At 38.8% G+C, this 14,569-nt stretch overlaps 1 protein-coding gene across 1 annotated transcript in view; it reads right to left on the reverse strand.

Moving 5' to 3' along the window:
* slf1 (SMC5-SMC6 complex localization factor 1) overlaps positions 1-14,569 on the reverse strand; it is a 45,053-nt gene that overhangs the window by 18,068 nt on the left and 12,416 nt on the right. The window contains exons 14-16 of the mRNA XM_056238178.1: positions 13,126-13,271; positions 12,798-12,928; positions 5,325-5,404 (exon numbers count right to left, since the gene is read on the reverse strand). Coding sequence (XP_056094153.1) covers positions 5,325-5,404; positions 12,798-12,928; positions 13,126-13,271 — 357 coding nt within the window. The remainder of the gene's footprint in view (positions 1-5,324; positions 5,405-12,797; positions 12,929-13,125; positions 13,272-14,569) is intronic.

Here is a 14,569-nt window from a genome sequence, read left to right on the forward strand (position 1 = left end):
CGGCAACTTCCGGTCTCTCTCTTGAATCCAACACAGAAGTGAATTAAACTGCAATTTATCGACTGGCCGCTAAAGACATGCTCCAAAAGAGAGTCTATCCCATAGACCCCCCCCCCCCCCCCCCCCCATGTTAAAATGCCCAACTTTACAGCAGAAAAAAATGTTTACAGCCTGTTACAAAAAGTGGTTTTGGTCTATATAGCTAATTTTGCATTTCATGACAACATTTAAATCCGTTTAAATTATATTAAGGCTTAAAGTTCTGCATAATTAAGTGCATGGCCATTTAAGTGACAGGTGGAATGCCGCTGCTGTCTGTTAGCTGCCACGTACCCTCAGCTAATTACAGACGCTGAACTTTTTTCTGGATTATTTCATACAATTATCAAATAATATGGCTGGTTGTGCGGTTAATTGTACTAATTGTCCAAGAAGTCTGGGCTTCATTTTTTTCTGGTGAGTGAAATTCTTATTTATTTAATTTATTTAAAATAATTGATTTATTATTCATAATTTTCTTTAAAACTTTACAACACTCCAGAATTCGACATACTGTGATTAGCTGTAGGCTAATAGGTATAAAACAGTCTGAAACGTTGTCATTTCATAAATAGCGTAACATTTACAACCTTCCGGTACAACAGACTATATTGGAAGTATTTGTCCTCAAAAATATGTTAAGGAAATAGGCCTGTAATTACCATAGACTGTATAAAACTAGGCATCTAAGCTCCACCAACGTCCCACCTCTTGGCCCATTTTCAGTTATCCGGGAGTGACACGCTGCCAAGATGGCGACGGCCGCTCCGCCCACTTTGGTCTTAAAAAATGCTCTTCAGAAACCTACGGGTCACATCATGGACACTATCCATTGTTTTATACAGTATATGATTTTGCCCTTACCGAAAAACTTGTCAATAAGGCTACTTTACGTGAATGCATTAGCAGGTAGTTTCTGAATTGTAGGCGTTTCATATATGAGATGTAGACATGACTGCAGTCGGTGATGAGGCTGAAGCCAGCATGTCCAGTGCAAGTAGTCTTTGACAATTTTATTTTACTTAACATTATTTTATGTATCTTATATTGAAGAGATGTTTTTGGAGGATATTGGTTTACTTATGCCCTTTTTGAGCACTTGAACTTAACTGAGCCTTGAGTGTTTGTAGACGTTTAAGAGGCTGCTGTATCCACCTTGACCAATTTTGACGTATTTTTTTTGTATTATTATTTTAAATAAACATGCAATTGCTCTCCACAAAAATTAACTGTTTCTTCACTGGCATGACTCTTAGGTGTTGAGGACTAGTGAATCTTTTAGCCTAAATACAGTATGAGTAAAATACTTAAAGGTGCCATAAAATGGAAAACTGTATTTACCTTGGCATAGTTGAATAATAAGAGTTCTGTACATGGAACTGACATACTGTGAGCCTCAAACACCATTGTTTTCTTCCTTCATATGTAAATCTCGTGTTTGCAAAAAAGACCACTGAAAAAACGGACGAATCCCAACATAACACCAACTGTGACGTTGCAGTCGGGATCATTCATATTTACGCCCCCAAAATTTGCAAATACCAGCCCATGTACTAGGCCAGGCAGTATTAACATGGACCTGTACAGCCAAATCATCAGAAGTTCTGCAGGTATTGTTCCAGGTATTATGGAAAATGGTAGATCATAGATATAAATGTTATGTTCTGTGCAGGGGATGTGAGCAGTTTTCATACCCTTCCCACAGAACAGAACTGTCAACAGGCATGATTGATGTTTATCTACAACAGGATACCGCACCATTTTAATTCAAAGTTGTTAGTTTGCTCTGCCCATTTCACCTCGGACAGTTTTCTAACCTGGGACAATATCAAGCAGGCTTCGCTCAGCATTTGACACTGAAGGAGAGGGCAATTCCAAATATATTGCCATTACAACCCCTACTGCAATCAATAAGTAACATTAGTGATTTTATCCACTTCTTGACTGTTGAAGCCATTTCTGTTTAAACCGAAAGTTTCTTAGTGAGCTAACAATAATTTACCCTTTGTTTTAGAGATCGAATGCAAGATGCTAGTACAGTAACGTTAACCTTAGCTAACTAGCAAGGAGTCGACCGAAATCGACCGAAATTAATTCACAATCTCGAACTTCGAATTAAAAAATGGAATCGTCGATGCTGCCACGCCCCCATGTGACGTCCGGTCGGCGTGCCAAGCGGAAAAAAACATGCGTGTTGAAGTGCTGCGAGTCTATGGTCAACCACCTCTAACTTAGCTACAGCCATTCAAAAGATAGCATGGCAACTGCAGATGCAGGAGACCCATCGACAGAACTTGAACCCCCTCCTCTTTCATTGAAATCGCAGGTGTGGAAGTTTTTTGGATTTCCAGTGAGTTATGTTGACAACGTTCGCGCTTCAAAAAAGCCACAGTTTGCAGACATCCCAAGTCTCGCGGAAGTTCCGGGAGTCTCCCGCATATTGATAGCGGCTCCCTGATGCCCGCAAATTAGTTCAAATCTCCCGGAATCTAGAGTGACCGAGCAAGAGCGCGCATGCGAGACAGAAAAAACTGCTCCAAACCGTATAGCGCGTGCATGGCAGAGAGGGAGAGAGCGAGAGACGTGTGTGCCTCATGAAGCGCATGTAAAACAGAGAACATCCTGATTGGCCGGTTTCGGCTTTAATTTTTATTTTATTTATTTTAAATCGAGAATCGAATCGAACCGCGACCTTAGAATCGAAAATTTAATCGAATCGAGGATTTGGAGAATCGTGACACCCCTACCAGTGATAGATCCTAATATCAGCTGTAACAAGGATCTAAAATACATTTTAAAATGACAACATTTGAATGTAGTGTTCCAGAGCAAGCTAAACCAATGACAGAACTTAAAAAATTTAATGAAATAAATAGCACATATTGATATTGATATATCTTGGTCTCAAAGAAAGGAACAACAGGGTAACAAGCAACATGCCACTTAACTCAATTGTCAAAGTACATGAAAGCAAGATCATAAAAGCTCACAACCCAAAATCAATGAAAATAATTAGGGTATTATCAAGAAATGAAACAGAATGCAATAAAGGTATGACATAATGAGTGTCTTAGCACCATGACAAGTTCTGGCTCGCAATGGCCCTTTTTCACACCCTAATATGCCCTAAAACCCAGTGATTAAACATTTCTTAACTCCCCATGTGTACACAGTCTCAGAAATGCCAGGCCCAATCTTCCCTCTGTTAAATCACTTTAATGACTCCAATTTGGACACAACGCTTCCATTATAGGGGTAATTGCATACTCAGCATTTACAAGCTCGAAGAGGATAAATCCATCCTGTCCTTTTCTATAAATTATGAAATGTGTGTAGCATTTGTGGTTGTTGTTGTTGTTGTATTTTCTTGTAGAGAGTACTTGTGTGGTTGTGACATCTGGCATGACAGCTCTGCTGCAGGTTGGCTAATGGTTTAAATAGCGGGCTATTTGTCACAAAAGTGCATTTTGAACACTGTGACGACTAGTGCTTTTTTAATTTGACCACTTTTAGGTTTAAGCAACACCCTGTAGTTCTGGGAGTTTTAAGACGTTTAAGCATCTAGTTCATGGGATTGTGAATAAGAAATTGAAAGAGATCAATAATAATCCTGCTGGTTTATATATATTGGTATAGAGTGATATAGCTCACAAATTTACACACCTTTTGCAAATTAATATGTAATGTGTGGCATCAAATAAAAAGCATTTTTTTTATGTATTACTGACCTGATGAAGCAGTGGAACCTAACAAACATCTACTTATATTTAATAACTCAATTTACACAAATTGACCTTTTTTTTGTCCTCTGTGATAGGTGTCCCTGGTTTGAGATCCAGCGTTGCCATTTAGGACAAATGATGGACTTATACACAACTACTGTATATGCTGCAAGAGGTCACTGTTGCTCAGTGAGGCTACACAAAACATTAAGAACCAATAGTAAGCAAATCTGAAGTTTGAACATGACAATTTGTTACTATGATAAATGATGCAAACTGCATCCCAATATCCCAATCTTAGATTTACTCCGAAATCATAACCATTTTGCTTATAGCATCATTAACTGTAGTTGTAAGCCACAATGAAGTGTACTGAGCAGACACACAGCTCAGGGTGAAGTTAACAAGGCACACCTTGAGAAAAAAAAAAAAAACCTGCAGCGTCTACCTACAGAAATCTACAACTGAGAGCCTGCGGATGCTTCATCAAAAATTGATGCGCTACACATCAGTATAGGGAGCACGTAGTGCAAAAACAACACAAGGCAGGGAGCAGCAGCCTTGAGTCTCCTGAAAACAGGGCTGTCTCTCTCTCTCTGTGCCCTCCCCCACTCCCTGCTCTGGTGTGGGGGTCTTTCTGATCAGGTGGAAGGGGAAAGATGAGCGTTGACACCTTGGTGGGTTCACATTGAGTGCCAACCTCCTAATTACAGAAACTTCCAGGCTCAGCTACCTCTGGCTTTCTCTTTCGCCCCCTCTTCCCCTCTCCTTCCTCACAGCAGAATCCTAATTGCAGTGTTTAATATTCTTAAACGGGTGATCTGACAAGCATTATGTTTGTGTGTGTGTCGCCTGGTTTTTATGTATTTTCAACCTCTTCCTCACCAAAGGATGGAGGGAGTGTAAAAAGCACGTGGAATGCAAATGCTGTTGCCTGAGGTTATGAAGAGAGGCTCTGTCGAGAGCTTTTGACCTAGCTGAATGTACGATAGAACTGAAATAAAAGAGAGATACAGACATATACATAGAATGATAGACAGATGGATAGAATGATAGACAGACAGATAGACAAATAGACACATATACAGTAAGACAGAAAGACAGGTAAATAGACATACAGCATAATATATAGAATGATAGACAGACAGATAGACATTTAGATAGATTGATAGAACAATAGACAGACAGATACATAGAAAGATAGACAGATAGACGAATAATCAGATATACAGGCAGACAAACAAAAAGACAGGTAGGCTATATACACATAGACAGACAACATGATATACAGACAGACAGACAGGTAGGTATAACGACAGACAGACAGACAAGAAGACAGACAGATACATAGAAAGAAAGATAGACAGGTAGACAAATAAACAGATACAGGCAGACAGACAAAAAGACAGGTATATAGACATATAGATAGACAGACAGACAGAATGATACGTAAAATGACAGACAGATGGATACCTAGAATGACAGACAGGTAGGCAGACGGACAGACATACAGACAGACAGATAAATAGATAGATGAAGACGATGGCGAGTAGCAGCTCTTACCTGCAGCATTGACTCTGTGGTAACCTCTCGGGACAGTCTCTCTCCCTGAATCTGAGCTGCCTGCTGAGTCTTTCGCAGCTCTGAAAAGAACACACAGTAACATTTAACAGACAGATTGAGACATCAGGCCATGTGTTTTTGAAGGGACAACAGTTCACAGAGCTTGTGGGTGAATAGATAAGATCTGCCATGTATGCTAAACATCAGCACATCATGAAACTGCTCATAAATACGGCTAAATTAAGAATTTATCCATAGCCAGAGGACAGGAGTGCTGGAAAAAGCCTGCAATATTTAAAACTTCCAAGACAACCTCCCACAAAACACAGAGCGATGAGACGCTAACACAAAGTTCACTAAATAGCCCCCACTTTAAACCACCACTCAAGCTACAAACATCATTATATCACTGTCACGGCATTTTCACATGTACCACAGGACGGTGTTGAGGGACTGCCATCTAAGTGCATCGCCTGTAGCAACTATCAGCCAGCCTGTACGTTAGCTGTACTTACTGAATCCTTTTATCCGAGGAGACAGTTTTCCAAACCCCCCCGTGGAGCTCTCCCAGGATGGAGTCCCTGGCCAGTGTTTAAGGAACTGTCATTAAATGGCACCGTAAGTGCTAAAGTGATGCAGGCAGGATTGCAGCTGATGTTCTGGTTGGGTTAAGTGTGTTGGCTGTCTATCTATCTATCTATCTATCTATCTATCTATCTATCTATCTATCTATCTATCTATCTATCTATCTATCTATCTATCTATCTATCTATCTATCTATCTATCTATCTATCTATCTATCTATCTATCTATCTATCTATCTATTTATCTTATTTTTGGAGATAAAGGTGGATTTTTGGAGATTAAAGTATGATAGGTAATAATCTGTTTTAATTAATAGATTTAAATGATTATACTTTATAATGAAAAAATGTCTCCAATAACCCCCTCAATGCTGGCTTGCAGGCAAAATCCTTTAATCTAGCTGATGCAATATTTTAGAGCACAGCAAAACTAGAAAAAAAAAAAAATAGCATTCACTACAGAAGTTTCCATGACTTTTCCAAGCTTGAAAATCACAACTTTAAATATTCCTGATATATTCAGGTTTTTCGTGACTATGAGAACCATACATAATAGGAATTATTACACTTAACTTGTTAATACTGCTTATTCTAAAACCTTACAATTAAATAAATAGCAATTCAAATAAGAGATGCGCCAATACTACATTTCTCCACCGATACCAATTGCCGATTATTTAGAATGATATCTGCCTATAGTCTCTCCCAAATAATGCTGCAAACTATAAAGGGAAACTATACTATACTTACTTAATTGGTACACTATAATATTAAAGGTCACAATTAACAACACAGGCATTATATTCAACTGATATTTATTTATATAAAGCAGATATAATAATTACACTCAAATAAAAACTAAATTACTAAAAAATAAAATAAAACTAAGGTAGTTTTCATATGCACTTGTCTTTATGGTAAATTTATTCAAACATACATGCATAATTATTACTCCATTGTAGTGTTTTTATAGCTAACAAACTATGAACATTGGATCATTTCCTGAGGCAAATGCAAGTTTACGTGATATATTGTTCACAAGCTGTTCTATTGACATCTTTCCGCGGTAGAAACACAGATTGAGTGTTTACATGAGACAGGATATGGATTTCGGTAAGTTGTACTGTAACTTTTATCATGCCCTCTGATATTTATGAATGTTTTTTGAAATATAACTTGCATTAAAGTGGAAGAAAAGACTTGCGCTCCGCGCTGCCACTTGAACTATGACGCTACAGGGACCTGTCACATCTGTTAAAGTCCCCCTGTAGTCAATCATTTTATCCCTTAAAACTCACTCAACTTTGAGCAACTAAATGACATATTAAAAAAACTTTTCCTTGAAAAAAATTTGCTTTGAATATGCAAATTAGCCCCGCCTCCACGCACTCACACCAGCTCAGAGATCTACTCGTTGACGATCACACATTGTCGTGATTGGTTTCAAGGTAAATTGTGAGGTCAGAAACACCAGCGATTTCAAACCACGTTTTTGAGACTGTCTTTGGTTCACTGCAATTTTAAGGAGAAAATACTCAGCAATTGTGCTGACTTATGAATTTGCACATGGTTTGTCTTAAACTCATATTGAAAACACCACATAGACATATAAACAACATTAAAAGCTTGATTTTCACCACAGGGGGACTTTAAGAGACTGTTAAGAGCATCAAAACACCATTTATTGTTTGAATTTTGTGATAAAATGAACAGCATTTGAAAGCTATGACTTTGTATCTTATCAGAAGCAACAAAGCACAAAACTCTTTGCGATTATTGGATGCGTGCGCTGCTAAAATTAATTTTTGGTGTAGGGAAAAAAACGCAGCCCTGGCAACATTGGCTGTTAATGCGTTATTGTCGAGTTTACTTGCCCTAAATTCAAGACGAGAGATTTTCTTCACACACAGTATGAGTTGCAGTCTGACACGTTTTTCCGCACCCTTTTGATTGACAGGATATAATCAGCTCTGATCATTAGCTTTCTTTAAACAAACGCCCGATAGCAAATAGTGAGAATAATAGCTGTGCAAAATCGGTGCATCTCTAATTAAAATGAATCACTTTTTTTTTTACATCTTTACAATTAGAACAGTCAATCACATGCCACTGCCTTCTCAATGCTCTGGAATGTACATGAGTATTAGCTGGACCAACCTGAGAAGTACAGTTTATTTTTAAGCTAAAGGAGCATGATTTTGTTTATGATTTGAAAGATGTTACTGAAATTATTACCTACTAGGGATGCACGATGATATCGGGACAACATCGGTATCGGCCGATAAAAGATTAAAATGAACATCATCGGCATCGGCCGATATGAATATTTCTGCCGATGAGCCTTGCCGATAGGGTGGCGTGTTTCCTATGCGCACGTGACGCGAACGAAGCATGAGCGCCAGCAACTCAAATCACTCACTGCTCTTGACTGAGAACTTTAATAGAAGCTTTACTAAGCTTTTTTTGCACTTAAAAAAAAAAACACAAATATATCGGTATCGGGCAAAATTAGTCTGAAAATATCGGCATATCGAATATCGGCCAAAATCCTATATCGTGCATCCCTATTACCTACATAGAAAAAAGATGCACAGGGATGTTGTCAAGATGGCCACCGAGTGGGCTGACCTGCTTTTAAAATGTGCAGATAAGGAAATGTAGCAGCAGTTTGAGGGTGAGTGCTGAAAATTCCTTACTAAATTCTTGCAAATGTTTGACTGAAAAAGATGCAAAATTTTAAAATACAGAACAAATAGCTACAGAAGAAGCTAGAGCCAAGCTGCGAGTGGCCTAAAGGACACTGCTGTCAGGCGAATAAAGACTCCTGCTTCCACATGAAGAGTTTCTTGTTCCCTAGTAATTGGATTGTTCAGAACCAAGGCACAATTTAACACACCAGGACAGTACAAACATCCACATTCTCACAGACACATGGCCATTTACTTTCCTGTTAGCGAGGAGTAAACATCACTGTCAGTGTCCAAGTCTGTAAGTGTATATTTGAGTGAAGACATAATGTTCTTCCTGTGACCACTGCTTCCCTAAATGACAACACACTGTCAAACATGACAACATGATGTTGAGAATCATGATGAGTGATATGTATATGTAATCAATGTGGAGCAAAAATCTTAGAAGCATCAGTTAGAAAGGGTTGAATGTTATAAACAAATCAGTATGGTTTCCACCAAATGCCACCGTCTACTAGCAAAAGTGTTTATGAAAATTACAGCTGTATCATTTCAAGCTATCATGCCAAACTGGACGCCTAACAAATTTTGTAAAAAATAAAAATAAAAAAATAAAAATTTGTATTTATTATATAGATTTGATTTCATAAATAATTTATTTTGAAATATTAACAGAACTTGCTAAAATATAAAATATATATTAAAAAGGTATATTACTGTAAAAAAAAAAAAAACTATTGTTGAGTCCTTTAAAGAGCAAAAGTAACTAACTATTCCCAGTCAATATTATTTTATTATTACAGTACCTGTCAAAAGTTGGGAAACATGAAAAAAATGTTGTTGTTGAAAAAAGTCTCTTCTGCTCACCAAGGCTGCATTTATTTAATCACAAATATAGTAAAAACATTAATATTGTGAACTATTATTACAATTTAAAATATTTGTTTTCTATTTTAATAAATTAACAAATGTAATTTATTCCTGTGATGACAAAGCATCATTACTCCAGTCTTCTGTGTCACATGAACCTAATACGCTGATTTTCTGCTCAAGAAACATTTATAATTATTATCAATACTGAACACTTGCTGCTTAAAATTTGTGTGGAAACAATGATACCATTCAAACATGCAAGAGAAATTAATACTTTTATTCATCAAAGAAGCATTACATTGACCAAAAGTGACAGTGAAGATGTTTGTTACAAAACTATATCTATTTAATAAATAATACATAAATTAAATAAATGCAAACAAATGCTGTTCATTGAACTTTCTATTCATCAAAGAATCCTGAAAAAAAGTATCCCTATTTCCACAAAAATGTTAAGCAGCAAAAACTGTTTTCAGCATTGATAATAATATTAAAGGGGGGGTACAATGGTGTTTCATGTATTCAGAGTTGTTTACAGTGTTAAAGAGATGGATTCTCATGCTAAACATGTTTCTCATCCTAACCAAAGTTGAAAAAATTTTTTTTGGGACGAATAACAGAGAACTTCTGTGCCGAAAATCTTACTTCCGGGTTGGTACAGGTTTCGGCTGTTTTTTTCCGATCGTGGATCTAATGACGTAGAAGAGAGTGGAACTCCTTATGAGCATTTCTCTCGGAAAAGTGCGCCCGCGCACACGTCGACCAGAGGAGAGCGAGACCGCACACATCAACGCGCTTCAACAGGAAATCATCGAGATGGTCCTCACTGCAGAACACGAAATCCGGGGGGGGGGGGGGGGGGGGATCCAGATCCAACTCCTCCCACCTTACATATACCTAAACCTACCCATCTCCGCCCCCTGATCCCTAACCCCACCCCTAATCCTACCCATCTCCACCCCCATGATCCCTAACTAAACCCCTAATACTACCCATCTCCACCCCCTGATCCCTAACCCCACCCCTAAACCTACCCATCTCCGCCCCCTGATCCCTAACCCCACCCCTAATCCTACCCATCTCCGCCCCCTGATCCCTAACCCCACCCCTAATCCTACCCATCTCCGCCCCCTGATCCCTAACCCCACCCCTAATCCTACCCATCTCCACCCCCTGATCCCTAACCCCACCCCTAATCCTACCTATCTCCACCCCTGATCCCTAACCCCACCCCTAATCCTACCCATCTCCACCCCCTGATCCCTAAGCCCACCCCTAAACATACCCATCTCCGCCCCCTGATCCCTAACCCCACCCATCTCCGCCCCCTGATCCCTAACCCCACCCCTAATCCTACCCATCTCCACCCCTTAGATCTGGATCCAACTCCGCCCCCTGGATCTCGTGTACTGCAATGAGGTGCTACTGAAATCATCGGCAGCGCTGCATAGGATTTGTTCAAGAATGTCTTTAAATACATTTGTTTAGCTGGCCACTGTAGGTGTCTGTTTGTTTATTGTAAAACCAAATCATGTCCTCATAAACCACGAGTAAACACACACAAATATTGTAAGTTATTATAACTCGCGCATGACATGGTGTTCTAAAAACACTGCGCTCAAGTTCAAATCATTTCTACTTTTAAAAAACTCCAGCCTCAGTCGGCATCAAACTACACTTCCCACATGTACACCTTTAAAGAAAAAAATACGGCAACATAAAGTGAAAATTAGTCATTTACAAAAGCCGCTAAGCAAATATAAGTTATACAGTTCCAGTACACACCACATAGAGACGTCCTGCTGTAGTCGTTGCTGCTGCTGCTCGTCTTCAATTTCAGCCTTGGGATCTGATTCGGGATCAAAAATGTATGGCTGAATCTGATTGTTAGCCATGGTTTGTTTTGGGATGTCACAGCTTCCAGACGCTCTTCGCGCGCTCGTGATTATTTAGCTCCGCCCACACGGCACGCCTCCACCTAATCGTTTTTTTCCGGAAAGACTCGGTACAGCCTATCTTTCTTTTATAAATATAATAAAACTAAAGACTTTTTGGAGATATGAAGGATGCAATACTACTCTATAGGTACTCATGATTAACATGAGATTGACTGAAACTGAGTGTTTCAGTGCTCGGAGATGTTATCCGAGCACCAAATCAGCATATTAGAATGATTTTTGAAGGATCATGTGACACTGAAGCATGTGAAAATGCAGCTTTGCAATCACAGCAATAAATTACATTTTCACAATGTATTCAAATATAAAACAGTTCTTTTAATTCGTAATAATATATTTTATTATTACTTTTTCTTACTGTATTTTTGATTAAATAAATGCAGGTTTGGTGGGCATAAGAGACTTTGCTCAAAGTTTTTGACAGGTTCAGTATTTATATTCTAATAATGAATTTATTAATATTTTAAATTACCTTTTATTTCAGTTTTCCTTTTAATTTTAGTTTACGTTTTTGTAATTTTGGTTATGTGCTTGTGATTTCTTCTCTTTTTTTCTTTTAATATTCCTATTTAGTTTTAATTTATGTTTATATCAGTTTAGTACTTCAATTTATTTTATTTACGTAAGCTGCCAAGGCAACATTTAAGTTTTTTTTTTAAATATATTTTCGTCGAATATTTATATTTTATTTTATATCTGCTTTATTTAAAATAACAAAAACAATTTTTAATGGTTTTAGTTTTAGTTAACAACAACAACACTATTCTCAGCTTCTCAGATTAAAAAGCAGCCATGGTTTTTCTAGCATCATGTCTGAGCTGAAGCCTGTAGGGAAAAAAGGCAGATAAGCAGCAGTTGATTGAGCTGGTATGATGGGCACCCAACCCCAATTACCCCCACGACACCAGCAACAGCAACAGGGCTGGTGGTCTGCCATCACAGGTTGCCCCAACAGAGCAGGACAGCAGCCTGTCTCTCTCCATTAGCCATCTTAAACCCCTCTAATGTCCCATAATGGCAGAAAATTGTCCAATTAAAGGCACCTACTGCACTCTGTGCCTCTGTCACACACGTATGGAGGCAGACATAAAGAGGATCTTATAGTGATGTAAGTAGAGAGTGGTTATCTCAAAATGTGCTCTGATGGAATGGCACAAGGATGTAGAAAATGACACCTATTAATTCTTGCGATTTTACAGCGAAACATCTTACAAAAGTAAACACTGCTACTTGCTCTATTCATCAAAAATATACAAATATTTTAAAAAAGTGAATGTGTTCTTGCTTTTCTCCTTTGCTCTGTGATCTGTAGTGTCAGAGTGGAGGACAACAGCATGAGCAGAGAAGTGTGGCGAAGGTGAAACTCACTCTGAGCCTGGAACATGGGCAGCACTGCTGGTAGAGGGTTGATTCATCTCTGTTCTGTCATTCTGTCCCTTCAGGGTTTGGACTGATCCTCGTTCACACAAGCTCCCTAGAGCTTTGAGGTAGGTTGAGACCTGGCAAGAGACACGAAAAAAATAAAAATAAAAACGTAATTATTTTTCTCCATCTCTCATTGAAGGTTATATTCACTGTATTGTGTTATATGATGAATGCGGACTTCTGCGAAGCCAAAATGTGCTGCAAATAAAACTGTAGTCATTATAAATTTACATGTCTATGTTATTAAATATGCACACAAGATAAAACCCACAATTTTTCGCAAGCAGAGTGGTTCAGAGCTGAGGAGCAGGCCTCTGCTGCAGCAGATGTTTCTGTAAATGGCGTCGGCAGTAAACATCCGGAGCCTTGTGGAGCGAATGGCTGGAATCACTTCCTTCAGCATGTCACAGTGAAGGTCTAAGTGAGGAGACAGGGAGGTACTTACAGCCATTAAGCTATTTAAACCGTTAATGTAAATTCTCAATGGATATATGACAACTGGTGAAGAATCCCTTTTGCTATATACAGTTACCGGCCACTTTATTAGGTACACCTGTTCAAATGCTCATCTAATCAGCCAATCACATGGCAGAAACTCAATATATTTAGGCATGTTTATGGTCAAAAAACAACCTGCTGAAGTTCAAACGGAGTATCAGAATGGGGAAGAAAGGTGATTTAAGTGACTTTGAACGTGCCATGGTTGTTTGTGCCAGACGTGCTGGTCTGAGTATTTCAGAAACTGCTGATCTACTGGGATTTTCACGCACAGCCATGTCTAGGGTTGACAGAGAATGGTCCAAAAAAGAGAAAATATCCAGTGAGGGGCAGTTCTGTAGGCGAAAACGCCTTGTTGATGCCAGAGGTCAGAGGAGAATGGCCAGACTGGTTCGAGCTGATACAATAGAAAGGCAATAGTAACTCAAAAAAACACTCATTACAACCCAGGTCTGCAGAAGAGCATCTCTGAACAAACAACGCATCGAACCTTGAAGCAGATGGACTACAGCAGCAGAAGAACACACCGGGTGCCACTCCTGTCAGATGAGAACAGGAAACTGAGCGTACAATTCACACGAGTCACCAAAATTACACAATAGAAGATTTGAAAAACGTTGCCTGGTCTGATGAGTCTCGATTTCTTCTTCGACATTCAGATGTTAGTGATGCTGAGGAAATTTTCCCACCGGTTAATCGACCTATGACAACACCGGTAATACCGGTATCACCGGTTGGTACCACCTTGCTTTGAAATCTGAATTGCCGAATTTGCGGCGATTGATTGAATGGTGGGTTCATTATTATTCTTAATGAAAAACACAACAACAAAACAGTACAATGACAAACTCACTTACTGTATATTAATCATAGAACTTTTATTAACAAAATAAATAAGATGGCTTTATTAACATAACAAATAAGCACCATGCTGATAAACTAAATCTGACTCCTGCTGCTGATCTGTGCTGCGACTCGTTCGGCTCACGCTGAATTGAGCAGCGTTTAGTTTTTAATTGTAGTGTCTGTTCTCTAACTGAACTTTCCAGCACCCTGTTGAATCTATGCCATGACGAATTAAGGTAGTTCTTAAGGCAAAAAGGGGTCCATCCCAGTACTAGCAAGGTATACCTAATAAAGTGGCCAGAGAGTGTTGATAGGATAGCATCTTGCAGTTGATGGAGATTTGTGGGATGCACATCCAGGGCACGAAGCTC

Source organism: Rhinichthys klamathensis, unplaced genomic scaffold (genome assembly GCF_029890125.1).
Source record: "Rhinichthys klamathensis goyatoka isolate OS25496 unplaced genomic scaffold, OSU_Roscu_1.1 h1tg000019l_1, whole genome shotgun sequence".
Lineage (NCBI taxonomy): Eukaryota > Metazoa > Chordata > Actinopteri > Cypriniformes > Leuciscidae > Rhinichthys > Rhinichthys klamathensis.